Source organism: Drosophila sulfurigaster, chromosome 2L (assembly GCF_023558435.1).
Source record: "Drosophila sulfurigaster albostrigata strain 15112-1811.04 chromosome 2L, ASM2355843v2, whole genome shotgun sequence".
NCBI lineage: Eukaryota > Metazoa > Arthropoda > Insecta > Diptera > Drosophilidae > Drosophila > Drosophila sulfurigaster.
Genome location: NC_084881.1, coordinates 26,021,048 through 26,049,041, shown reverse-complemented (window position 1 = coordinate 26,049,041; position 27,994 = coordinate 26,021,048). Strand labels below are relative to the sequence as shown.

Below are 27,994 nucleotides of genomic sequence, written 5' to 3'. Positions count from 1 at the left end.
TACTTTCATTTGTTTTTTTGTTTATTTACTCACACATTGTTTCACAGCACAATTTCCATTGACAATTGTTTATCTCATTTATAAATAGTATTATTATTGGTTAATTTAGTCGCAAAAACATTTTCTATTAGTATCCGCAGTCAATAAATTTTTGTTCTGTTCTGTCCATGTTTTTTTTTCGAAACCGAGAGATTGCACAATGTAAAGTAGATAAGTAAAAGCCATCAGCAGGGTTCTATCGAAATTTTGGGGATTGGAGTAGTCAAGGAAACAATTCGAATCCATCTACACAAATTCGAAATTAATTTAACATTGCGAATTTCCAAAGTGTATCTTCTTACACATATTGTATGTAGTATATAAAATATGCCTATCACAACGAGCTAAAAAACTACAATATGTTGTTATTGTTACTGTTGTTGTGGTTTTTGTTGTTGTTGCTACTAATGCTTATCGAATAATTAAACTATTCATAAATATTGGTTGCAATACGCGCGTCTTGCTTTCAGTGAAGCGGTTTGAACATCTTTTTTCTTGTATAAAAACGATTATTAATCTTTTTTTTGTTACTTGGTTTTTTTTTTCTCTACGAGGAAAGTACAATTGAACACTTGGTTGTAAGTACAAATAAAGCAGCTCAAGTCACAACTTGCAGGCATTTAGATGGAGAAATTTGGGGGATGTTTTGGATTCATTCATTGCCTGGAATGTAGATGCTTTAGTTGCTGTTGCTGTATTGCTGCCACAAACCGTAAAGCTACGCAAGAGTTTTGTTTTGGAGGAGCATTGGATTATTGCTACACACTAAGCACAGAGGAACATTATTCAACTAGCGGCGCAACTACAAGCGTACTGAGGAATCCTCGTCATCCTCGTTGTCCTGGTCGTTGATCAGCTCGTTGCGATCATCATCGATCTGTATCTTGTGATGCGACGTATTCCGCGTGTGATTGCTGTGGGAGGATTGCGAAGATGCAGCTGCAGCCGCTGTGGCGACAGACGTCTCTGGCAATATGCTGTAGTTCAGATCCTTGGAGTTGGTGCGTCGATGCCGCAATATGCTGAGACCAGTGGCTGCTGGTTCAGTCAATGCCAGCTGACTATTCAGATCCTTGGAGTTGTTGCGTGAATGGCAACGTGAACCACCGCCAGCTACAGCTGCTGCTGCCTCCATCTCATTGGAGTTCTTCAGCTTGCCATCGCCACTGACCACATTCTTCAGCAGATTGACATTCTTCTTGGGATTGCTGTGATGCGAGTGCGCATGATGTGGATGCCGCAAGAAGTCCGCATCGAAGCGTATGTTATTAGGCATATAGATCTGATCATAGCTGTGATTCCGCGAATGCTTCTTCACAAAGTGACCACAGCCCGTGGTCAGCTCATCGTCGTCATCCTCCTCAGCGCAATCCTGCGGACGCAACTGATTCTGTATGTAGCGTATGGGCAGCGTGGGATCATCGCGCAGCGTCTTGTGACGCGCATCCTGCGGATTCAGATCCGTCGAATGATTCCGTGTATGCGACTGCAGTTTCTTCAGATTCCTGTACTTGTCGCCAGCTGCATCTGCTGCCGATGCAGTCGCCACTCCGCCAGCCACATTGTGATCCTTGGCAAAGCTGCGTATCATTTTGACATCGCAGGAAGCGCTGCGGAAGTGCTTCTTAGACTTGGTCTGCGGCATGTGGCAAGTGCTCGGCACTGGTATCACCTGACCGCACTTGTCGTAACTGCAAAGAGGGATTCGAATTAGTTTTGGTTTCACTTGTGTTGTGAACATTGAAATAGCAGTGCGACAGAAAACAAACTACATAAAGGTTTTTCTCGCATTTTCTTTTTGTGATTTGATTCCTTGCTCATAGAGATAAGAAACAAGCAAAAATTCCTGCTAAATTTGTTCTGTTCTGATTATTCAAAGTTTTGGCTATACACTGAAATAGCACTGTTATTTCAATGATAATCATAATGCACCCTTCTTTTGTTGAATTATGAAAGCATACTTTAATTTTAGACGCGTTGGTCGCAAGCACTGCTATTTCAAAGTTCACAATTGTATGTGTTCTACTCACCAGTACTCCAGCTGCATGGTGCGGGAATCATTTCGCGAGTGCCGCATTATGTCTGTGGGTATTATCAGCTCTCCGTTGCCGCCAACGAATCCTGTGTTCGGCTCACTGCCCGTTAGCTTCTCCTCGAACACTGCAAAGCAATATTACAATATAATTTTAGAATTTCAAGAACTTATAGTTCCACTCACATTTGTCCAAGCTGATAATGGAGCCAATGATGGGATCGCTGGCATTCAGAGGCTTCATCTTCTCGAGCTGCTTACGCCTGCGCACTAGCCACCAGTCCACAATGAAGATGAAGAGAGCCACCAGCTTGACGGTGGCACAGAGACCCACATATCTAAAGAGGAACATTTATAAGTAAAAGGAAAATACTTGAAAAAGACCTTCACTCACTTGTAGCGGAACTTTTCTATGTCGTAGATAAGACAACGACCGCCTTTCTCGCCGCATGAAGATTTCCAGAGCAGACACGTGGAATCGATGAGATTGCCGAACAGAATAGGAGCGGGAATATAACCGAACAATCGGAAGATGACAAACTGCATGCCCAGAGCAAAGGAACGTTCTTCCTCGGACACAGAGCGCAAAACAATCATGAGCAGCGGCATCTGAGTGGAGGCCACCACGAAGGTCATGAAGAAGAGCAGTATGAGGAAGGGATAAATGGTGCGACAGGGCGTGGCACAGGGGCCAGCGGTGGCCACCGGCACCACAGTCACCTCGGCAAAGTCCTCGTTGGCACTGAGAGCTTGAGCCTGACTGCCACCGGCGCCACGATAAATGCTGCTTGAAATATTGGCGTGAACACCTGAAAGTGAAAAAGTGGTTAAAACAACAGACTGGAGAACAGTCTAGCTGGAGCTACTTACATGCACAATTGGTGTAATTGGAGCTGGAGGAGAAGGCAGTGCAGCCGGCGTGACAGGGACTGAAGTAGGTCAAGCCATTGTTGCCACAAACGGGTTCCACTTCGCTGGTCAAGCACTCGCAGCCAAAGTTGCACGCTGCCGTGAGATTCACCTGGAACGGTTGCTCCAGTGTGGAGCCCTGCTTCGTGTAGTACGGTATTGTTGTGCCAGCCATTTTGAGATTATCACAACCCAAGAAGAACAACATGGCATAGCAGGCCAAGCAGATCACATTCGTGATCAGCACAAACTGCACAGCGCCCTTCGGTTTCAGCTGGAATCTCTTGAGCACACAGCCGCCAATGAAGATGCCAATGCAGGCGCCGGGCACTGCAATGGAACCGGTGAAGATGTTCGCCTGACTCTTGCCCAGACTGAACTGTGTCTCCAGGTACTTGGGCAGAAACACCACAAAGCCGGAGACAATCATCAGCTCCATGCAGGCGCCAAGGCAGGTCACAATGTATACGGGATTCTTGACCAGACGCAGCATTGACTGTGGTATATCCTTGATATCCTTGCCGTAGCCAGTGTCCACCTTGGGCGGGGATTGTGCCTCCTCCTCTTTGCTGGTCACGGCCACAATCTCCACCTTCTTCACCTTCCCCAACTCATCGGTGGCAGCCGTTGCGCTCGAGTTGTTGGGCAGCGCCAGTTGGACGACGCTGCTCTTGCGTATCTTCTTCTTTTCGCGCGTCAACACTTTGGGGAAGCTGAAGAAGGGCACCGCGACCACGAGCAGTATGACGCCGCATAGGAGGAAGCCTCCCCACCACATGCCCACCCAGCGACGATCACCAGGAGCTGTAAAAAGGAGAATATTGAATTAGTGATGAGACGAAGTAGAGCGAAAATAAAGTTCAAAAGATTCCCTCACATTATCTATTCTTTATTCCTTTCCTAAAGAAAACCCTAAATAAAGTTGACCAAAGGGAAAAAACTAGGTAATGGAACTATACAAGTTTATTATCAATAAATAAAGGAATCGTTTTCAGCATTAGTTGGTAGTTTTCTTTTAAGCAACTTCATCTGACTGTGTGTCCGACTGTTTATTTTAATCCTAATTCACAAACTTCTTACGAAACCAGAAATGTTGTACATTTCGAGCATTATATCTATAGATATTATTAATTAGTTGCTAAAAATTTAATTTTCTTTATGAAGATCCTTCTTTTATTTTTTATATATACTCCAAATTGAATGACTGACTTAAATGGTAAGACCTAGAAGGCTGGAATTTACTCTAACAAATATTACGCCTGCGAGGGGTTTTAAAACTTTCATTGTCGACTGAAATGGTCGAGAGAACCATCAATGCGCAGTATAAGCTGTAAGAGCTAGAAATCTAAAATGTACATACATAATTTCAGCCTTCTAGGTCTTACCGCTTAGAATGGGCATTGATTGTTCTCTCGGCGAATTCAGTCAGTATTATGAGTTTTATAAGAGAGGGCAAAGAGGAGGCGTCAAGTCGCCCTTAAGTGGTAAGAGCTAGAAGGCTGAAATTCGGTGTATAAAGGCGGCTCGACGCGTACATTTATCTGTCTGCATATATAAAAATTATCGATATTAGAATTAAAATCTTATATCTATCTGTATCTCTGGTCGGTATTATAATATTCCGAGTATTATGCTGATATAGATATTAAGGTAAGATCTAGAAGGCTGCAGTTTATACACTTACTTATCGAAATGATGGTGGATGAGAGCGAGTCCATGTGAAAGCTGAGCAGATAGGCGCCCAGCAGGAAGCCAACGACAGGGCCAAAGGCAGCCATGCTGTACATGCAGCCAATGTACATGGATGAGCTCTCGGTGCGCACATGATCGTCCACATAGGTGGTGCCCAGAGTGAAGAGCGGACTGCCACCGCAACCCAACAGCAGCTGGGCTAGGACGAAAAGCAGCACGGGTCCCGTGGTGGAGGCTTTGCCCTCTAGGCAATTGTCCTCGCGGAGTGTGTGCGGTGCCAGCGGCTGATTGGAGAGACCGCTCGAGAGGCGGCCCAGATCCATGTCCTGGTCACGCACAAGAGCGCTGCGGCAAATGTTGTCGCTGGTCTTGTTCTTGATGGCAATGCCGGGATTGGGTTCGCCGGTAAAATGCGGCACCATAAACACCAGCGAGCCAATGCCCATGATGACGGCGCCAATGCCAATCCAGACGGGAATGTGCCGCCGACTGCCGAGATAGCTGACAAAGATGACAGTGATGACGTTGCCAATCTCGTAGCTGGACGCAATCAGACCCGAGTAACTCGAGGGGATTTCGAAGCGTTTCTCGATCGTTGTAATCACTGAATTGATGTAACCCGAGCTGAGCGCTTGCTGCATCATCACGAGCAGCGAAAGAAGCAGCACAAAGATCTTGATGCGGGCGAATCTTTGGATGCCATAGGGACGACAATTCAAGATGCCGCAGTCTCGCGAATGAAACTGCTCCTCATCCTCATCATCATCGTCCGTCCGCTGGTGATCAGCATTGCTGCACTTTCCACCAGCTGCTGCTGCTGCCGATGGCTGACGACTGTGGCACTTGAGCACTGCATTCGTGTCTGCTCCAGCTCCGAGTTCGACGCCCACTGCTGTGGTGGCCATGCCCATGTGGGGGCCATCTTGGGCGGCATCGATGCTGCTGTCGTCGCCACTATTCGCCTCCGAATAGAGGCCTGTCATCTGGTACATCGATTCCTGTCGCCTGCAAACGAGACACAACAATAAATTAATCAGACATTGTTCGGGGAAACATTCTTCCACTCAATACTCATGACTTTCACTTGCTCTAATCCCAATTTGTTAGTTGAACTCGATTATACTATATTATATTACAGAATACCAAAATTTTGCTCATTTCTAGATGTAACAACTTATTAAAAAAAGTCGATAGTATTATTAAGTTTACAGTCCAGCAACTATCGATTAATCACACAATTGTAATTCTGTATAATTTACTTAAATTTATAATACAAATTTCAATTCAATCGGAATTTAAAAGTTCTTTAAACAATCTTACACTTTAGTAAATGCTAATCATGCTAGCTTTGTGTGTTGAAATCCCACTTAATTTTTTTGTATCGATATATCGATAACACCGCGATATGCTAAGTAATTGTCTTTTTTTTAGTTTTTTTTGTTTTATTTATTTTATGTAGGAACTGAAATTCAACGCAAATCTGATCAAGAACGAATAGTTTCTAAAAAGACTTGAGAAAATTTAGTGAGCAAAACGAGATTTAATAAAAGATTAAGCTCACCCAGCGTTGACTTAGCTTTTAAGCTGCTTAAATCTGGCTGAAATCGAAATGGAGTTGAAGTTGAAGTGTCGAGTCCTTTTTTGGCTGCCTTTTGGCCTAGAACTTGCACTTCGCATTGAAATATATGCAAATGCAAGGACTCAATCCCAATTGCCAATATCCCTCGAAATTCAATGTCAAACTAACAACGAGGGCCAAATCTTTGCCTCTTTCTCTCTCACTCTGAGTTGGCAACTTCATGCCACGAAATGTGGCAGCCACTTCGCGGAGTTTGCTGCTGCGGCGAACTGCGTCAAGCGAATGTGGCTCACGTGCCAAATTATTGTAGTAGAATGACGAAGTGACGTTCTTCTGTCCCTGACTTGAGGCCGCCTTTAAGTGGAATATATATCAATATTTGACCGAGTCGAGTTTGCCGTAATCGACTTGCCATCGATTGTGTCTCGCGTCTTGTGAATTATTAAAGGCGCCCAAGTTGCCTTGAAGGCCTGTCGAACTCTGTCACCGCCCTCTGCCCCAGCCCCCAGCCACGCCTCAATCTGCACGCCTAATTGCACAAATAATCGAAGCGAATACACTCGTGAATAAATGTCAAGCGCTGTTTGCTGTTCTCCAGGTGTCATGTTATGTATGCAAATACACAAAGTGCTCGCGTTTTATTCTCTTGCTTTTTTTGGGACACGGAAATGGCACATTTGGAACCTTGACTAATGCCGTGCCATTGCACATTTGCCCTCCACATCATTAATCCTTCACTTCACTTCACATCACTCTGCTCACCTGTGACCTTTGCGATGTGTCGCTCCATCGGCATCGCCTGCAGCTGCTGTAACTGTGCCTAATCCTCCTCCAACTGGCACGGCAGCTGTCACCGCACTTCCTCCGGCTCCCGCTCCTCCTCCTCCTCCTATCGTTGTGGTGGCTGCTGCTGTTGGATTGCATTCCTGCTCGAAGGAGGGATTTGTGTACTGCTCCATCGTGTTTCTTGATTTCGCCGACATATTGTTGCATTTATGTTATCCAAGCTATCGCGTTCCACACTCACGACCATTCAAATCAATTGCCTACGGTCTCTCTCTTTCTCTCTCTTCTCTCCTGCTCTTCTAGTTGCAACTCTGGCTAAGGCTTTGGGGCATGTTCTGAAAAGGAAAAGAACAACGTCGATTAGTATTATAATTATATAAGCAATAAATTATATTATTAGTTAAATGAGATGTGTTTAGCAATTATAAATCAAAGTGGATAACAATATTTTGAATAACTTTTTTTGTGTTTTTCTGCAAGGTGGCAATTCTTTTATTTTTAAAAGTTAAAGATGTCCAGAGATTAAAAACGATACAGAAATCATTTTATTTTATTATTAAAGATTAGAAATGCTCAAAGATTAAAGACGCAACAGAAATAATTTTATTTTTTTCCTAAAGCTTAATGATTCCTAAAGGTTAAAGACGAAATACAAATCATTTTATTTTATTTCTAAAGATTAAAGACGAAACAAAAATCATCATCGAGAAATATTTATATTTAAGTGAGCAACCTTCCTAAATTGTTCATACAACAAAATGTAACTCTCTTAAAGTTGTTAATACAAGTTAACTAAATACGAAATATGTATAATAAAAAAGAAAACAATTAAAAATTTCGTACTAAATACGAAATAAAATAAAAAGAAGTTCAAAATGTTAGGATAAATAAGTGACCTTTAGAAAATAATAAATTCAGATTAGCATTCTAAAAGCGCAGTTGGCTGTCAGCATGCCATAAAATAAGGATGTCAGTTAAATACTAAATATTGCATATGGTATATATTCAGAAATCGATATGTATTATATGTAGAGTACATTAGGGCGGTCGTTGAAACTTGTGGGCGTGTTTGCCTGGCTGCTCTCTGCCTCTTTGTTTTGCTGAGCCGCATATTAATGAAAGGGAAATCAGCAGCTGACGCCTTTTGTGTGGCCAATCCAATACAATCCACTAGCTGTAGCTTTGGCTGTCCAAGCAATTCCTTCGTGCCGACAAAAGAAGCACATCGCACATCACATCGTATAACGTGTGTACTTTTAATAGGAAACGGCGTCATGCTCATCCTGCTGCTTAACCTCCATCCAAATGTAGCCCACACACACATAGATTGTCAGCAGGCAGCCTCGAGAATGTTGACAACTTGGGGGATGTGTGTGTGGTGAGGAGTGGGGTATGAGGTACTACTATGTAAGGTGTGCAACACATAACACAGCTAGTAAAGTGTTGGCCTGCTCAACGCCTCTCGCAATTATTCTGTTGCCAGTCACAGTCACCGTTCTAGTTATTATACTCGAAGTCCAACGTCAACGTGCACAACAATTTGAGGCACAATTAGTCTCGCAATAGGAGCAAGGACCAAGCCACGCACTCCAGGAAGTGAAATGTCTGGGCTTAGTACATCACATTACTCTGACACGAGCTGCGTAGACGCATCTCTCAGATGTGTCTCATGACTTGTCTCATTATCTCTGCACTTTTGTGCCCATCAGACAGACAGCAGTTGCAATTTACAGAATCTAAAGCAAACTTGTCGGGTTCTGGTTCTTTGCGAAGGTTTATCTTTAGTATACATGCATCATATTTTTGTTTGTTCTTAAGTTCTTCATGGTCACTGGAAGGTTCTTACTTATTGTATAAACAAATATACATATGTATTTATTTTGTCATATTTCTTAAGGTCGCATCGAAAGAGTAAAGATTTTATGAACTTAGACCTTTAAACACATTGCTTTTGTAGTATTCTTTAGTATAATGTGAATATTTCGATATAGAAAATATTGAGCTTGGTATATTTCAATATTTTTGTATACTAGTTTGTTGATTCAGAAATATATAAATGTTTGGCATATTTTCCAAATTTGTTGTATATTCGTTTGTATATTTAAGAGAATAAATCTTAATATATACCAAATTAATTATACCAAATATTGAAGTATTTTTTGGTATATTATGTTTTGTGAATTTAAGTATGTATGTATTAAATAAAACTTTTTGGGATTATTTCAGTATTTTTTAGTTTGTATATTTAAGTATTTTTTTTGACATATTTATACTTTATACAAATGTGTTTCCCATACTATCTTGAATTTAACCCTTGAAGACTGTGCTTTAAAATCTATTCAAGTAATAACTAAATTTATATCTCTTCTCATTTTCATAATCTGTCAATTTCAAACTATTTATTGTACATTTCCATCTTTGATTAGCTACCAACGAAGCGTAAATCTTCTTCACCCACACTTAATTACCAAGATATATATTAGTTATCTGCCCCTCAATTTATTAGTCTTTATAGTGGATATCAATCAATCTGTAATTATATCTATATACTCGGCACTTTTCATTGCATTTTCGCTTATCGATTGGCAAACGACACAGACACAAATACAGAAACAGTGCAGATATGAGGCACATCAAATGGCCAACAGGCGACACAACGTTGCACCTGCTGTTCCTCCACAATCACAATCGCAGTCGCAATCACCAGCGCCTCCCCTTCTCTCCCCTTCTGTTGGTTGTTCAATCTGCTGCACTTTCCTTTTGATAGCCTATATAAATTGCATTGCATTGGGGGGTGGTCGAGTCGAGACTAATTGGAGATTTGGCTTAGCCTAAGCTGTAGTTATTCCCGCCCGGTGCTTAACCGTAATTTACGGCTTCCAATCTGACCCATTTACTAGGCAAATGCCCCAGCTAATGTTGTTCTCTTCCTTCTCCCCTCTCAATTCTCTTCTTCTACTCTGTTCTCTATCTTTACCGTTGCTTTGCAACTTCAGCTCAGTGAACCAGTTAGGCAATTATGTGCCTTAGCATCGCATGTAGCACTTCAGTGGCCCAAAACTGGGACTTCAGCTCACATATTGTACGAGTTTTGATATTCTATTTGGTCGCTGCTGTTGACCCACAAATGCTTCAGCTTATTGCTTTCATGTTACCCAATTTTTGGTGTCACTGCAAAAACGAAAGAACAAACTTTCAGCTTATGTCGCATCTCTCACATCCAATGACAGCATTTTGTAATCTCTCTCTTTTTGCCTTTCTGCTGCTCGTCATTCTTCTTTTTTTTGGCAAGTGGCCAATGCAATGATGCCGAGTCCCTAGGTTGTGACCCCCCAAATGGGATTATCACGAAATTAATTAAATGCATCCAGCAAAACATTGATCAATTTCAGCTTGTTATTGTAGCGTAAAGTGTCCAAGGAGAACTTAGGGAATTGTATTTTACAAGTGGCAATAATAAAATTTAAATGAAAAGAAATATATCAATGTATAAAAAGTTATTTAAAAAGAACCACAATTAAAGAATCATAATATTAAGAATAATTAATTGAATAAGATGGAGTAAAATTTAAATGAAATTTCATCAATAACAAGCGAAGTAAAAAAAAGTAAAAATACTAAAATATACTATCTATATACTACTACAATCACAATATACCATTGGAAATATACCAGATTGCCAGCCAAAGCAATAAAGCATATACAATTATTTCTTGAATAACTTCTAAGATTTTCATAGCTGTATTTGGTAAATTGATATACTACTAACATTCAAAATATGCCAACTAAAGCAATAAAGATTCTTTTTATTGCAGATACAATTATTTCTTGAATATACTACATTCAAAATATACCATAGAAAATATACCAGATTGCCAACCAAAGAAATTAGTACACATTTGATGTATATAATATTATTTTTTGAATAATTACTAAGAGTTTTATCTGTTGATCAACAATATATATACTTTTTAAGATCGTAGAAGTTTTCTTCTGCCTATATAAAGTTTTAATACCCATCTACCCAATCAGTACGTCCTATATATGTACTACGTGTATCTTCCTCAAGTATCTACTGCATTTACACAATCATCTAATCAGTTAGGAAATGCGCCATGGAATGTTAGATAGATGAAACATATGTAAAAAAAAGTAGAGAACACGTTCGTGTAATTTAGTCAGAGTGCAGTTCCATTTATTTTGCTGTGGCCAATTAAAAAGATAATAACTCGAACAAGTTCAATTGCAATCGAACTCACATAACATTAACCCAATTAATTGCAGTCCGAAATTAAATTGAATAATACGTGTATTAATCAAAAGAGACCATCAGCTAATTATTAAGGAACCCGAACAGAAACAGGAACTGACATTTCTGCAATTGCTCGGGGGGAAAGTAAAAAAAAAAGTTTACATTTTGGGGCCATTAAAGATAATGTAAGGCATTAAGCCACAGTAACTTGACTTGATCGGTTGTTGAGAGAGAGATGAGAGATGAAGCAAGTTTTCATCATCATCGTCTTTTATTATGAAACGTAAATTGCAAAAATTGCGCAACTTGGGTGCAGTTTTTGTGGCCAGCAAAGAAAGTGGAAATATTGCAAAGCTTTAAACAAGTCATGTTTATAACACGTTTCGCAGACAGAACCATATATCCAGTCTATGGTGGAATAATAACCATAAATGTTATTAATTAAAGTACGAATAAGAGTTGTAAAGATGTCAAACATAATTCATTGTCTCGCCGTTGTTTTCGAACCCGGAAAACTTTGTTGTTCAGCATTCTTAATTAAATGACTTTATATATAGAGGTCAGAGGTATTTTACTGTCGTAATTGAATTACCCGAAGAACTGTTTGTAAATATTAAAGCAATTAAAAGAGATCGGCTTGTGTGTAAAACATTTTGTGACGAAGTTGAGGAAAACTTTTGAGGCTAAGCGAACTATTTTGAATTCGTGATCTCGATCTGGAATAAGTTCAAACAACTGCGATAAAAATTCTGTAATATTTGATTACTTCAATGCCAAACAAAAGTGTTGTCAACAAACTGCATTTAATTGCCACTACCTTTATAGAATTCTGTAAAACATTTAATGATGAAGTTAAGGAACAATTTTAGAGACTAAGCGAATGCGTAAAACTGTTTTAAATTCTTGATCTCGATCAGCAATAAGTTGAGGCAACTTAGATTCAACTTCTGTAATACTTGATTACTTCAATGCCAAACAAAAGTGTTGTCAACAAATTGCATTTAATTGGCATTAAGTTCATAGAACTCTGCATTAATATTTGATCGGTTCAAGGCAGCTTAGCCGCATTTAATTCAACTGCAATCGACACTTAAACTGCTTCGCTTAACGCAACAATTAATAAATACTTTTGTTTACTACATTTCGGTGGAAAAACCAATACGAATGCATGGAAAACTGTTACAGTTATTGACTAACAGCTTGATTTGAATTGTGTATTGTAGTATTAGTATTTGTCAAGCTATTTGTATTGTTAATTAAGCGCAAGTCATTGTCTTGACACATTCGATGCCATCAGCGATTTTTGCATAACTTTATTTTCGACTCAACCTACATCATAAGCCAAATTGACGCATTGTCAACGCCACAGAGAGAAGGGGAAGCGCAGGGGAGAGAGAGTATAACTTGGCCTTCAAGCTGGCCAAACGAGTCTCATTACCAATGACCACAGACAGAGACTTAAAAGTCTTGTACCGGTTGCAGAAACACTCCCACATGACAACATGTTAGATGTAGACAAGACGGAGGAGAGGGAGGAGGAGGAGGAGCGTTGAATTGGACACAGTTCAGTTGGCAATTATTCACTTAAATGTTTGTCAATATGCTGTAACTGGTTAACCGCACGATTAACGGCGATCAACTGTACCTCAATTTATTTATACACTTTTAACCCGAAATTAATCGAGGTCAGCTGCAGAACAAAGACAACAACTTGTCGTCGGTCCATTCAACTCGAGAGCTGAGAAGAAAAGCAGATGATGATGCTGCAAGACAAGTCTCAAGATTCAGAGTCTCATTCTCAGTCTTGAATAACATTCACATTCACATTCGCATTCGCATAAAGCAGCCAAGTTAACGATCTTTCTCTTTTTTTTGGGGTGTCTTGTGACTCTTCTTATATATTTTTTGCACAATTAAAAATAAACAAAAATAATAACACGAACGAGTGAGAAGAAAAGTCCAAAAGTCAGCGACAACAACAATTACAGTTGCGAATATATATTTCAGTGATTCAGTTAAAAACGCAGTCAACTCTGCCTAAGAGGATTAGCTTCCAAGCACAGCCAACGACTTGTAATCCGATACACTCCATCTAACTCACCTCCTCTCTTTCCTCCGCCTCCTTCTACACCTCGTTAGGCTCGACGAGACATTTGGGTGGGTGCTCAACACGTCAACACTTCGAGAGAGAGGGGGAGGGGGGAGCATAGAAGCCCCAGCTCAACGGGTTTTGTTGAATTCACAAAAAGTCCAAAGTAATTGCACGAGAGTGTCTGAATTGCAACAAATACCAGAAAAAGGGAACAAATGGCGAATGGGGAGGAAACTTAAGAAACTCGAGATTGCAGCTCACTTTGAAATGAGTCGAGTAAAGTCGAGTCGAGTTGAGTTGAGTTGAGGCAACGAAACCCTCCATTGACCAATCTGACTTTTGTGGCATTTCTTCTCCTCACACCGGAAATATTTAAACGCCCAGCCAAGTTGGCTTATTAGAAACTTCATTAAATATGCAGCTAAACTCTTAATGAATCTAACTCAGCTGCAACTTGTTTTAGTTTTTGGGCAAAGTTCTTCAGAGAAAGCTTAGAGAAAAGAAAAGTCTGTTATCAACCGGACCTTTGACAACAGTGCAAAGTTTTCTCATTGTTTCTCACCGTAAATAATATAATTTATAAATCTATTACACAAAACCCAGCAAGTCACTTTTAAATAAATTGTGCATCCGCAACAAAATGAATTAGTTTTGATTTATGCAATATACAATTTGATTTTCACACATTATGATGATTACTTCATCATCATAAAGACGCACATTAAATATAAACAAAAATATATAATTGCTTAGCTTGATTACTGAAATATGGGTCGTAAAGTCAAGCGACTCTCTAATCGCTTGACTTTACTTATCACAAAATTAAGTTGTACTACGATTGTTTTATATTATATTCTGTGAATTTCTTTAAGCGCAGCTAAATGCAACGCAAAGCTGTCTTGAAAAGTGAAAACTTATTGAGCGTAAATAGTATCTGGGACACACTCATCATTCATATCGAATCAGTTTGTCACACTGGATTAAGCACAGATCTGATAGCAAGTTTTTGTTTAAACAACTGTTTTTTTGTTTTTTTTTTTGTGTTTTGTGTAACTGAAATCGAAACTGTTTAACTACAGGCAACTGGGTGAAAGATATAGAGAAATATATGGGGAAAAAATGATAGATTAAAATCATTTACAAAATGTGCTCATTTCCTTTCCAACTTCGCTGGAAATTCACTTTTAATTTCGACGTTTTTTTGTGAGACATTTTTCAAATGTTTCCAGTCATTGTTGATATTTGCACACACACAGTAAAGTTGGCCCAGTGAATTGTAAATTGCCTCAACATAAATGTGTACAAAGTGAGCGCTAATTGTGCGCTCTTCGCTGTTGTTGTTGATTGTGAAGCGAGTGACTTTCCGGTCCCCGAAGACGTTGCTCTGTTGACACTGAGCTGAGGGAAGAAACATTGTGCGTGCCCTCCCCAGAGAGATTATCAAATCATCAATGTCAGCGACAACAACAAGAAATAAATAAATAAAAAAAACATAGTCGAGGCTATGCAGCATTACATGACACGAACACATACATTATAATATTGTGGTTAGGTACGCAGTTAAATAGAGTATAGCACACACATATTACGTATACGTTCGTAAGTCGGGCATAATTCTAATTGTTTAGTTTTCGAAATGTCCGCAGCGTTATCAGCGTCGTGTTTATACATTATACATTATTTTTTTGTCGTAATTGCCTCGGGGGAAATACGAAATACGAACTAGTATTCTATTTGCGCAAATGGGCTTTAAAACACAAAACAGAATAACAAGTATACGAACAGTAGTACGTAGAGAAGAAGAAGTCTTTCAGTCATTGTCGCCCTTCTGTAACATGTGCATAATAATTATCTCGAGACGAGTTCCGCACGCTCTTATCAATTGACAAATGGAACACTTTTCACTAACAGTGCCTGGCAATTATCATTTATCATTCCGCCTTTTATTATCAGCTCAAATGTATCTCTCGCTCTTGCTCTCCGAGTTCTGGGAAGCACAAAAGGCAGAGTAAATTCAATTTATGAGATGATGACCTGACAACACAGAAAACTAGACTCAAATTCACATTTTATTATACCCGTTATAGAAGGGTATTATAACTTTGTAATGTAAATTTTGTTGTGAGATAAACATTTTTGAAGTTATTTTGGAAATTCTTTTGTATGGGAAAATACGCCTGTTTTGTGTAACATTCTGGTATATTTTCTATTCAATGGTATATTTTGAATGTAAACAGCCATTTACATATTTTAGTATTTAGTATTTTTATAGTATATTATTACTGGTATATTTACAGAATAATATCGCACTTTTTATTTTACACCATATCTGGTATATTTTGTACTCTCTGGTATATTTTGAGTGTATTTTAGTATGTTTTTCGGTATATTAATTTAGTATGTTTTGCTTTAATTCAACATAGATAGCGGGTATCTCACAGTCGAGCTTTCTAACTTGTTATAGTTGAAATACCTCAATAAATATGCATATATGTATATACCCATTTAAAGCTTCATCTTTAGTGGGTATTTTAAGACGGCAAAGATGTCACATTTTAGGCTTTGTGAAAGTCGCTAGTTGGTCTCTCACTAGTAACACACAAAAAAAAAAGGCCACTAAAAACGAATCATCAAAAGCGTAGAAGAAAAACAAGTTTTTGCAAATTAGCTTCCTGTATGCGAAACGCACACGATTATTTATGGACACACTAGTGAATACAACATCAGCAACAACAACAACAACAAAAACAACTCATACATATTCAGGAACAAAGTGAGTGTGAATGCATTGCGAATCAAAAATTGAAGCTGTCACTGCAATCACATTTTACTATACACAAATTAAAATTCTAAAAGTGTGAGAACAATAAAGGAACGAAACAATTAAACAGCCGCAAATAAAAGTATACACAAAAACAAAAAAAAAGAGTGAATAAAAGTGAAACACAGACGTAGACTCTGGCTATGACACATGCTCCCACAACCTGCTGCTGCTTTTGCTGCTGCTGGACACTTGACAACCGACAACCGACAGACGGCGACTCAAACAAGTTTCTTTATTTGGTACTTTTTCAAGTGGCTTTGAAAACTTTTGTTTTTTTTCTCGTCTTTCTGTTATTGTGCTTTAATGACCTTTACCATTTTAGCCAAGCGGCACTTGAGAATTGTAGCTGTGTTTGTTGGCAGAAAAGTTGTGCAAAGTGGAGCAAAGCAAACTTTCGAGATTACAATTTGTGCCTTACATCAGTGTTTCATCAGCATTTCATCAGTCTTGCATCCGGCAGCTGCCTCAGGTTCATTGAACGGACAAAGACTGAAGAATAAGAAGCACAGACAGACAGACAGACGAAGAATGAGAGAGAGAGGGACATAAACATAGGGCGCTTGATCCGCGTGCGTGATCCGCATCGACATCGACAACTGATAGAGATATAGACAGTGGAATTACCCGCAAAGGACGTGACATCGACATCCATCTACTGATAAAACCGTCGTCACGCCGACGCCGAGTACTTGGGATGCAGTAGAAACATTGAAAATGAGCGCCACATTTTGCATGGCAATTAGTTTTGCCAACGACTTACGTCAACTTTAAAACTGATACTTTCCTCACACAACGTGAAGAATCTCTTAAAAGCCACACTTAATTCTTGATCGTCAGCTGATGCGAATCGTAACTCAAGGTCAGCAAACAACTTGTGGCTTTCACATTCTAAAAAACATGTTAACTGCGCTGCTATTAAAATGCATACATAGCTCTAACATAATTGGCACGCTGTAATTGTAGACTTAATGCGCGGAATGTCAAAAGTTCACAGCAATTATTGTCAAATTATATTTTGTTTGAGTGGCGCGTTGGAAATTTTACAAAGGCGTTGATAAATTGGCGGCACTTGAGTTTAGCGAGTGGGCTTTTCTTAACAGGGTGGCAACACTAAATTAGCAATGAGCATTGTTAGTATTTAAAGTGGAGTAATGCCACATTTAATATACTTTAAAGTAAATGTACTTTTGCTAGTAGTAGTAGTATGTACAATGTTTCCAATTTAGTATTTTATTAGAAATCCTGCACAACCTTCCCCCTTCCACGTATTTGCATTTCGATTATTCGATTATAGCATACTTTTGAGGTAGTTATCCCTAGATAAGCCCCAGAGCAACCACTTGGCATGCAAAGCTGCAATATTTTAAGGGGTAAACAACGCTCTCGGTGACGTCAAGAATTCAAATCAATGCATTTGTGTGGCGGGGACAACAAAGTCGTAAACTGAATGTGCACAACATTCGCTTCCCTATCAGAAATAGACATGCTCGTTGAATTCGTTGTATGTGCATATTTGAATCTGTATTCACAGTTGTTGTACTTGCTGTATTCATATGCCTACTATTGATACTCGGTCCGTATCAAGGTCTCGCAATGCCACTTGCAGTTTGACGTCACGTTCGAGTCTCTTTTTCTTATTCTTTATTTTTTTAATAACAATAGCAATAAAACAGAAGTAGCAGTTGTGAGTTATTATGCATTGTCTTCGTTTTATAATATTGTTTACTGAACATAAAAATGCTCTCCTTGGCTTGCTGGATTTATCTAAAGCCCGGCAATATTGCGGCAGAATTTTACAATCGTCAGCTGGGGAAATTAATAAAAATGTGCGTCAATTATTTTTTGAAAACGTAAACAAACGTGAGCGAGCCATTGTTTGCATTTCTTTTTGCCATTTGTTTATAAAATATGCAATGCTCTCTTGCTCTTTTTTTTCTCGATCTATTTCCATATAATATACATAATTAGATTAGCACTAAAAAAAACAATATTTGAAAAAACAAAAGCAGTGAAAAGACACAACAACGGCGATGACAGTGTCAAAAAGTGTGTGTGTGTGTATCTTCGCACGTGTTTTCTACAAAAGTGTGTGAGTGTGTGTGTGTGTGGGCACCAATACAAAAATAACTTTTAGCTTGCACACACACACACAACGACACTCTCGCCTCAGCAACAAGCGACAACAAAAGCGTTGTAGGAGGCTGGCAACGCGACGCGACCCGCATTGAGATTATAAATACATTTACCATAAAGACAACAGCAAATGCGACTAACAAAAGCCAGAGAGCGAGAGAGAGAGTGAGATGAAGAGAGAGAACAGAAGCGACCACAGTTGCCCTGAACTCATATTTAATAATTTTACACGACAGTTGATTAATTGAAAGAAGGCTGCGTGGGCCAGCATCGGGATTCAATAACCATGCGACGTTTTATCAACGCATTCCCGGAAACTTCCATACTTCGTCATTTTTAAAACGGAAAACAGCAAAGGGATCAACACAATGGTAAATTACCCACTCGGTAAACCACAAAATAAATACAGACTAATTTAATTTGCGTCTAACGAGCTCTGTGCTATTTCTGCGTTCTTAAATCTTACGCATCGATCTTATCGATTTTCTGAGATTTAAACAAACAATGAATGGGGTTTCTTTTTATAATATGTAAATTCAATTTGCAAGTGAAATACTCTAAAGTTTAGATAACTATTCCACACATTTTGAAATTGATTTTCATGCTTCAAGAAATTATTTGTTATGCATATAATAAAATATCATTCTGCAATATTCAACCATAAAAAATACGGTCCATTAATTCTGAAATTAAAAGATTTATAGAATTTGATCGAAAAATTTATTGCTAGCGTTCATGCAAAGAATTTATAAACAAAATAAAATTTTATTCCATTCAAAAATATGGATTTTCATGCTGGAAATTATGAAACTACCATACGATAGAAAATAAACCATAAATATATTATAGAAATCTTTAGAATTGGAACAGACAATATGAAAGAACAATTCAAAGAAAGTATAATTGCAAAATTGCATTTTGTTTGCAAATTACGAAACTATGTTTTATGAAACTATAAGAAACCGTTTAATAAATATACCACTTAATGAAAAATATACCATAAATATATTAGGGAAATCTTAAGAAATTGAACAGACAATTTGGCAGAACAATTTAACAAAAGTATATTTAGAAAATTTTATTTTGTTTGAAAATTATGAAACTGTAAGAAAACGACTAAAAAATATACTTTACACTAAAAAATATACCATAAATATATTATGGAAATCTACAGACAATGTGAAAGAACAATTTAAAGCAAGTATAATTAAAACATTTTATTTTGTTTGCAAATATAGAAATTTAAAATTGTAAATTTTAGAATATTACTAATACATATTTTTTCTATATATACACACTTCTTGCTAGCAGTCATAGAACATCATCATCATTAACAAAATGTTGTCAATCTAAATAAATGGATTTTCATTCTACAAATTATTGGACTTTATTTATGAAACTATTAGTATATATGCTACTAATATATATTTTATCTTTTTTTCAGACTTTAAAGTAGAACGAACCTCTGAAGATATTTATCAGAATGTTCTTCCAGCATTTAGCAACAACAAAGAGTAAGCTAAGCTAATCTACTTTGTAGTCCATTATGCCCTAAAAGATCTGCCAGCAACAGGGTAGAGATAGAGAACTCGCAGCTGCTGCTGTCATTGCAGTTATATGACTCCTCCGAGTTACGTGTTTATAAATGCTATTTACCAAAGAACAACAAACAGGGAGTGAACTGATTATCTAGCCAATGATGCCCATGGCAAGTGCCCAAGCTCACAGTACAACACAACAAAACACAAATTACACACAACAGAGAACACAGAGCACATCACATCTTCCATTTAAGTCGTAAGCGTTTTATCTAGACACGACGGCCACAAAAAGCTAAAAAGCTTTGCGGCTAGTGATATGTGAAATGTGTGTGTGTGTTTGTTTTCCTGCAACTTGAGAAATTAACCAACAGTTTGTTTATTCAGCAGCACTAAAAATATACCAACCAACGTCTTGGAAGTAAGATCTAAGAATCGAGTGAACTAAGAACTAAGATACAAATGCATTTCCTAAACCAAACAGACAATGATCCTCCAAAAGAACAACAAACAAACTCCAAGAGATTACACAGAACTACGCTAAACACTTAAAAAAGCGAATTAAGTAGAAACATTTTTTTTTTTAGTAACTGAATTTTAGCTAGATTACTTATTCAAATGCTGTTCCCATTTCGATGTGTACTTTGAATATATTAACTGAAATGTGTAATGTGTGTGTATTATTAAGCATTCACATTAGCATCTGTTGGCATTAGACCGCAAAGACAACAACAAACAAACACACATCAATAATAATAATTTGCCATTTTATTAATGATTCCCTCAAGCGCACTTCACACCGATTTATGGCTACAAATCCCGAAGGGGGCAAAAAAAAAAATGCAAATTTCTCAATCGGTTATTAACAACAAAATGTGCAATGAGGGTTTTTTTCGCAGTTGTTGTTGTTTTTGTTTGATTATCATCTCATTTCCGGCATGCAAAAGGTGGAAAAGTCTGAAAAATCTTTTAATTGCGTTGCGTTTCTCATGCAGTTGTTTATAATTTTTTGTTGTTTTCCCTAAATAACTGATAGATAAAACGAACATGAGGTGACCTAAAAAAAAAAAAGAAAATATTGTAAAGCTCAAACATGCGACAAAAGTAACAGCAACGAATTCGTGCCCATTAAAAAAATTAAATAAATAGGTGAATAGCTGCGCCCTAAATCTGTACGAATCGCAGTTGACACAGCCACAGATAGAGATACAAATACAGACACAGATAGAGATAGAGATACTTGTATGCATAGATAGATTCACAGAGATACGCACAGAAGTTAAATTGTTGTTGTACTCGCTGTGAACTTACACGAATTTATTACTATTATATTGTTTGTGCTGTTTTCTGTTATTGTTGTCACCCAAGTGGCATGTGTGCACAGATACCCTGTAAAAGGCAGTTGAAAGGGGTAGATTGGAACTACAAAGGGAAAGTGTAGTAGATAGTTATTAGGTCATTCATACGTTCAAGGGTTTACAGGGTATGATTGAGTCTAGCTTAAATGCACAGAAACCCTGTAAAAGGCAGTTGACAGAGAAAGATTGAAGCTGTAAAGGGAAAGTGAAGATGCTGAGAGGGAATATTATTGTTTCTAATTTATATATTCAAGGCTTTACAGGGTATGACTGAGTCTAGCATGTATTGAAGTATGAAATTGACAGCCGAAATTTGTAGATCGAAACTCTAAAGGGAAAGTGAAGTAGTTGACAGTAGAAATATATCATGAAGACTTTATAGGGTATAACTTAGTCAACCCTTGCATTCAATGCACTTCGCTTTCGAATGATTGCAAAGTAAATAAGTGTAGTTATTTTTAAAGCGTGTGCTTCAATTACTGGGTATTTCACAGGAGGAGTGTGTGCACAGACACCCTGTAATTGGCAGATGAAATGAGGGTAGATTGAAACAACCAAGGGAAAATGAATCAATAAATGCAGCTGATAGAGAAAAGTGTGTATTTTCTAATTTATATTTCAAGGCTTTACAGGGTATGCCTAAGTCTCGTTCATTCCACCGCAGAATGATTGCAAAGTAAATAAGCATAGTTATTTTTAAAGCGTGTGCTTCAATTACTGGGTATGCGGCAGTCAAACACAGTTCATTGTGTTCTGCCTGAGCTTGCTTCGCTAAAAAATCACGCATTGTTTTTATTATTATTATTATTTAGGCAGCGTCACCTGCTTTCACCCGTTTCGCTGAGAATGAGAAACGAAAACAAAACCCGATTATGAAAATGAATAAAATCTGCTCGTCACTGCGCCTCAGCTATACCCTGTAACTTATATAGAATATCGCATGCGTATTTCGGGTATTTTAATGATGCGCGTTCGTGTCTTCGGTATTTATGTTAAAGTATTTGTTGGCCACACCTAAAGTCTGCCAGCTAATTAAGACCAAAGTAAACCAGACCAAAAGCAGATTCATATAAAATGTAAGCAGTTTGTAAACTGAAAATTTTAAGTACTAGCTTAGCTATTTTTATGTGGTTTTAATGACCACTCAAATGGAAAATTTAGACATGTGCTTGAAAGTCCAGGCTAAACAAATGAAAGAATATTACAAAGTGCTTTTCACCAACTATTTTTAAAGCAAGATTCCATATAAACAACTTTGAATATTTCGCTTTTTAAATGCAAAAGTTGTTACATCACATGGGGGAAATGTAAAATGTTCAACAGTTTATAAAAAACATTTCCTCAACAATTTCCCAATTTTATTTATCGTATAAAAAAAGAAAAGCTTGCGCTTTTACTCGTAATTAAACAATAGAAAAACTCATTCGATGATTACAGCAAAATTATGCTTGTTGTATAACTTAATTGCGCTGGAAAACTCTCTCGACCAACTAAATGACCAACTGAATAGGAAAAAGCTAAAATACTCGATGATTACGAGCATTACCATTGGGAGTTTATTGATACCACCTGAAGTACTTTTGATTGAGCGAATGTTCTCCAGACGTTTACCGACTGTCTCTCTCTCTCTCTCTTTCTCTTTCATAACGGATATTTTGTGGGCTGACAAACAATTTTCGGTAGCTTGAAGTTTTTCCATTAGGCCCGGCTGTTATAATCGATTTTCCACACATTTGCCATGCCATGATTGTTGGCACGGAGAGCAACAACAAAAACACACACACACACAAGCTCAACATTCTGGCAGTTGGTAAAGTTATTCGTTTCACTAGGTGAGTGTTCGCATGAGTATGTATGAGTGTGTATGAGTGTTTTTCGTGCCCCATCGAATCATTTTGGCCGCTTAGACTTTGGCTTTCAACAACAGTCGTTTGGTCTGCTCTTGCGACTTTTGTCAGCCCCGAGTTTGATTGATATTTGGTGTCACACTCTTTTATTACAACAATTTTTGGACGACATAACCCCACGCGTTTTTCAAATCGAAAACAAATCACGTAATACAACAGAAAAAAAAAACAACGTGAAATCAATCCATTGTAATGCTAATGAAACCATTTCACATACGTCTTCATATCAATGTTGACGCAGCTTGCGCAAATTTATTGTTGACACTTTTCGAAAAAAAGAGAGAAAAAACCATTCAGGGACTGTTCGCAGAATTATGACAACATCAAATTCGCCAAGTAGTTCAAATATCAAGTAACAAGAGTTTTTGGGGTAATTATTCTTTATGTTCAAGACCTCAACTAAAGTTTCAGCATAGTTTCTGAACCAAATTAATCATCTTAACTTTTTTTAATTCCACGATAGTTTCTGAACCAAATTAATCATTTCAGCTCAAGTCTTTTTAATTTCATGATCTCTATCTTTAACTAGAAATCTACAGGCAGTTCTATTAATTTTATCTTTCCCTAAAAGATCTCATTTGGCAATTCTACGAAAGACCTTCATAATTTGCGAACTTTTATCAACAAATGCTACAATGCTTAAATAAATAATTCTCAAGAAGAATCACTCACCTTTCATACCATATTTTATGGTTTATGATGTATCTAAAGTTGTATCCTTGGACGATCGCTGACAGCTGTAGACTTTTTTTCACTTGGAATAATTGCACATTTGTTTGTTTTCATTGAGTTCTTTTTGATATTTTTTTTATTTGGAATTTTCAGCGCATTTCTTCTTATCTAATAAATGTGTATAAACAGTTTGTGGTTTCTTTTTTTGTTGTTAAACTACACATGTATTTGGCATTCATAAAAATAAAGTTTGGTTGTTGTTTGTGATTTTTGTGGTGGTATTTTTGTTGTTGTTGTTTTTGCTGAAAAAATATGTGGATGCTTATTTATTGCAATTCTTTAGAAGATATTTCAAAAATAATTGTTTAGATCATGCCAAACCAAACTAAATGTGGTCGGCACACACAATTACAGATTATTTTTCTTCATGTATGTGTGTGTGTGAGAGAGACTCGGTTCAATGAATAACTCGAGCGAACGAACAAGCGAGCAAATGAGCGAACGAAGCGAACCGAACGGAGCCGAACGAACGAATGAACGAACAAAGCCGAACCGGTTTTAGGTTTTCTTAATGCTGCCAAATGAGATACACAAACACCGTTAGATCCGCGACTTGATTATGTTGATTTTTGCATTTTCGGTTACGTGCGAAATTGAAGTTTCGGCAACCGAGCCCTCCACCAACAACAGCAGCAACAACAACGCTGCGCTGTCAGCTAATTGCGAGCTCCAAACACGTGGGGAACTGGAACACAGCAAGGGAACTACTTAGCAGACAACAAGAAAGAAAGAGAGAGAGCGAGAGGCAGCCAACCGCAAGAAATGGCAACAGCTGCACGAATATTGGGCCACAATTCAATATAAACCCAACTACACACACACACGTTTCTTTGCGTGAGTGTGTTTGTAAGAAGTTACCAAATGAAATCACAGCTATTGTTTTTTTTTTATTTATAAATAAGGTGCAACTGTTTTTTACGCCTGAAATATTGTTAAACAGAGGCCCGCTTTCAGTTGACTTAAAAGTTTTCTCACTCATTTCAATTTGTTAGCAACTCTGACGTTTTGCTTCGCAATTACACAAAGAAATTTTAAATGTTCCGCATGTGTTAAAATTTAAAATACAAAAAAATAACAATACCTTATAAGAAATAAAATAAACTTTGCATATTATTGTTTAAATATTCATACTCATTTGTACAAAAATGTGGTTTTTTAATTTGTTCTCCGAAAATAACAAAATTTTTATTGTTTTCTTTTTTTAACTTGCATAATTTTCAAGTATTGTCCCGAATTTTTATAATGCTAATTTTTTGGGGAAGATAAATGGGTGACATTTCGAAGCTCTATTGTGCATTTTAATTTAATATTATACGAAAAATACATATATCAATATAATACGCAATTTCTAGCTACTAAGTAGAATGTCACTTTCAATTAGAACTTAGTTTCATTGAAATGATCAATATTGTCCAAAAAACTTGTATGAACTATAAATATTCTAGGCGTAGATCACGTTATAGCGATAATGTTAATTTCATGAAATTATTTAATATTCTTTTTTGCAATTTTATGAGACAAACGTAAAATGATGACTAAGTAGTTTACTGTTTTAGAGAACAGGTAGTAACATGTGTGTGTGTGTCTCTAGCTTAATGTATTTGTGTGTGGGAAACCAGTTTAAGTTTTGTTTTTGTCGCTCAACTGATTGCAGTTTGTTCAACGACTTCGGCAACAAATCCAGACGACAAACAAGAAACCGCTAACTTTTGCCATGACCAAACTCAAATTCAGTCGCTGGGAACTCGTTATGAAACGAAAGTGGACAGAATCAGATGTTCCATGAGTCAATAGCCCAGCCACAGAGCATGTACAATGTTAAATCAAAGACGAATCAGAAAACCAAATATTTGACTAGTGATAAAATGCTTTTAAGAACCTAAAGCAAACCCATTAGAATTCGAGATTAGAAAGGGAAAAATTTATACATATGGTGGGATTTTAGCTGAACTTCAAAAATGACAAAGTCCATATGTCTAAAACTTTTTCTTCGCTGATTATGATAATAAAGTGAAAATAATATTTTGTCGTAGAGCTGAAACCAAATGAATGGAGAATATTAAAGCGGCTTGGCCATATAAAAATCAATAACGAGCCCAACATGGCATTCCAAAGCTGTCAAAAAAAATATATTATAAGTTGGTGTTTCCCCTCTTCATTGTAAAGGAAAGTAAAAGCTATAATATAAAGCAAAAAACAGAATCTAATCGACTATCGAATTATATAGTATTTTTTAAATATATCTTGATTAAATTATTAACTTTTTTATGACAAAATTATCACAGTTAATACATTCTCAAAATAGTTTACAATAGAAATAAGTTGGTTTCAGTTATGATATGCGATTTCTGCCTATTATGTGGCACTTTTAGCACTGGCTTGGAAAATATTCACTCAGCTATATATCGATAAATGGGCACTTAAGTCGATAAGTACATAAAATATACCTCAGTATGTATTTCTCATATACTTTGTAGCATGAATTGCCATGGCCAAAGCACTTAGCGTAGAGTAACTTATAAATTTGGTCGGCCAAAGAACGATTATGCAAATATAAATCAATTGACAGGCGGCCACAAATCGCATGAATAAATGCTTGACTAACGGCTACCCTGTGTGTTATGTACATACATACAAAGGTGTTAAAAATTTCCCAAGAGGACTAATTATATCTAATTGGTAAACAAAGCAAGTCTGGCAACGCTTGAGGTAAAATTGCTCATCAGGCAGCACAGTTCAAATATGACAATTGGAATTCATTATATGAATACAAACTTGTTCCAATTGGTATCCTTTATACCCCCTATAGAGAATAGTCTACTTCTAGGGTATTCAAAAGGCAACTCATAAAAAGGCGACAGCAAGTAGCGACAACAAAGGAAAACCTTTGCCCATGTGGGGGAGCAAGAAGCAAAGAACTAAAAATGAATCTGTAACAAGTGCGCCTGCAAATGTGCACACACTAACAAACATGCTCTTATGTGAGCAAACACACATACTCGCACATACACATGCAAATAAACATATGTACAGCTGTAAGGCAAAACAAGTCTTGCTCCACTACAGCTGTAGGGGCGCCAGGATGGGGAAGGGGGAACCCTCATTGCTTTTGCCAGACAAGACAGAAGACATGAAGAAGACGCGACAAGAGCCACACAGCATTAAAGGTGTCTGTGTGTGTGTGTGCAGGAGACACGTTTGTAGTGGTAAGTAGATTAAATGCTTGAAATCACCTTGCATTGATATTTTTCATTTTCATTTTTATATTTATATCTGTTTCGTTTTTCGCCTTCGCTGATGTTGCTGCGCTCTGCTCATTATGCAAAGACTTTTTTGTTTTTGTTATTGTTTTGCAGCTCTCTTTTAAGGTTGCTTTCTCAATATGTACACGTGTATAACACATATCCACAACACACGCATACATCAATGCATATTTGTATGTATTTTGTTTGATTTGCAGTTGCATCACTTGGTGGATTTTTTAAACCAAATTCGCTGCATTTTTTGCCCCATGTCTTTATACCTCTCTCTCTTTGGCTTTCAACTCCAGCTCTCTTACTACAATTGTCATTGTAATTGGCTTTAGTTTGGATTATTTATTAATAATAATATCATTGTTGTTATTATGATGTTGGTTGGCTGGGTGATTGACCTTTTAATTGCACATGATTTACGTTTACTTTTATCACACCGTCACACTCTGACACACAAATGCAAGCACACACACACGCTTAAACACGCACGCACACGCATTCGCAAACGAACGGAACGCAGTGCATAAAATCAATTCAAAATTTCGCTGCAACTCTTTGCTTACAATAAAATTTACACGAATTATATGCTCCTCGAACACTTTATCTGTTGTAACTTGTATGTGTTTTTTTTATGTTTTTGGCGCTACGCGTGTGTAATGTTTTTAACTAAATAAAGAGCGTCAAGTTGGCATTTTATCCGCCTCGAAGCAACCAAGCGCACCACGACCGTACCGTACGAAATCCAACAACAAATTAAAAAACAATCGTACCAGTGCTGCCACACAATTTTCCTTTCAAAACACACCAGGGTGGCAGCGCCGCAAACTAGTCTGCTAACATGCGCAGCGCACTTCACGTTACGCAAAT

General features: G+C 37.6%; 1 protein-coding gene and 1 long non-coding RNA gene across 4 annotated transcripts in view; one reads left to right on the top strand and one right to left on the bottom strand.

The window, feature by feature from the left end:
• Positions 1 to 8: 8 nt before the first annotated feature.
• Positions 9 to 27,876, bottom strand: LOC133841177 (solute carrier organic anion transporter family member 5A1). 3 transcript variants are annotated; one of them, XM_062273511.1, is made up of 9 exons: positions 27,691 to 27,876; positions 23,814 to 24,115; positions 7,014 to 7,372; positions 4,665 to 5,677; positions 2,942 to 3,784; positions 2,466 to 2,880; positions 2,258 to 2,409; positions 2,070 to 2,199; positions 9 to 1,730 (listed from the first exon to the last, which is right to left on the bottom strand). In XM_062273511.1, the coding sequence occupies exons 3-9, from the start codon at positions 7,232 to 7,234 to the stop codon at positions 842 to 844; spliced, it is 3,663 nt and encodes a 1,220-aa protein (XP_062129495.1). In that variant the 5' UTR covers positions 7,235 to 7,372; positions 23,814 to 24,115; positions 27,691 to 27,876; the 3' UTR covers positions 9 to 841. The 3 variants fall into 3 exon arrangements, with proteins under 3 accessions (XP_062129495.1, XP_062129511.1, XP_062129503.1); XM_062273527.1 differs by lacking the exons at positions 7,014 to 7,372; positions 23,814 to 24,115; positions 27,691 to 27,876 and adding an exon at positions 5,993 to 6,148; XM_062273519.1 differs by lacking the exons at positions 7,014 to 7,372; positions 23,814 to 24,115; positions 27,691 to 27,876 and adding an exon at positions 5,744 to 5,892.
• The window catches only part of LOC133841241 (uncharacterized), a 29,129-nt gene continuing 26,448 nt past the window's right edge, over positions 25,314 to 27,994 (top strand). The window contains exon 1 of the long non-coding RNA XR_009894280.1: positions 25,314 to 27,079. This is a non-coding gene — a long non-coding RNA (uncharacterized LOC133841241). The remainder of the gene's footprint in view (positions 27,080 to 27,994) is intronic.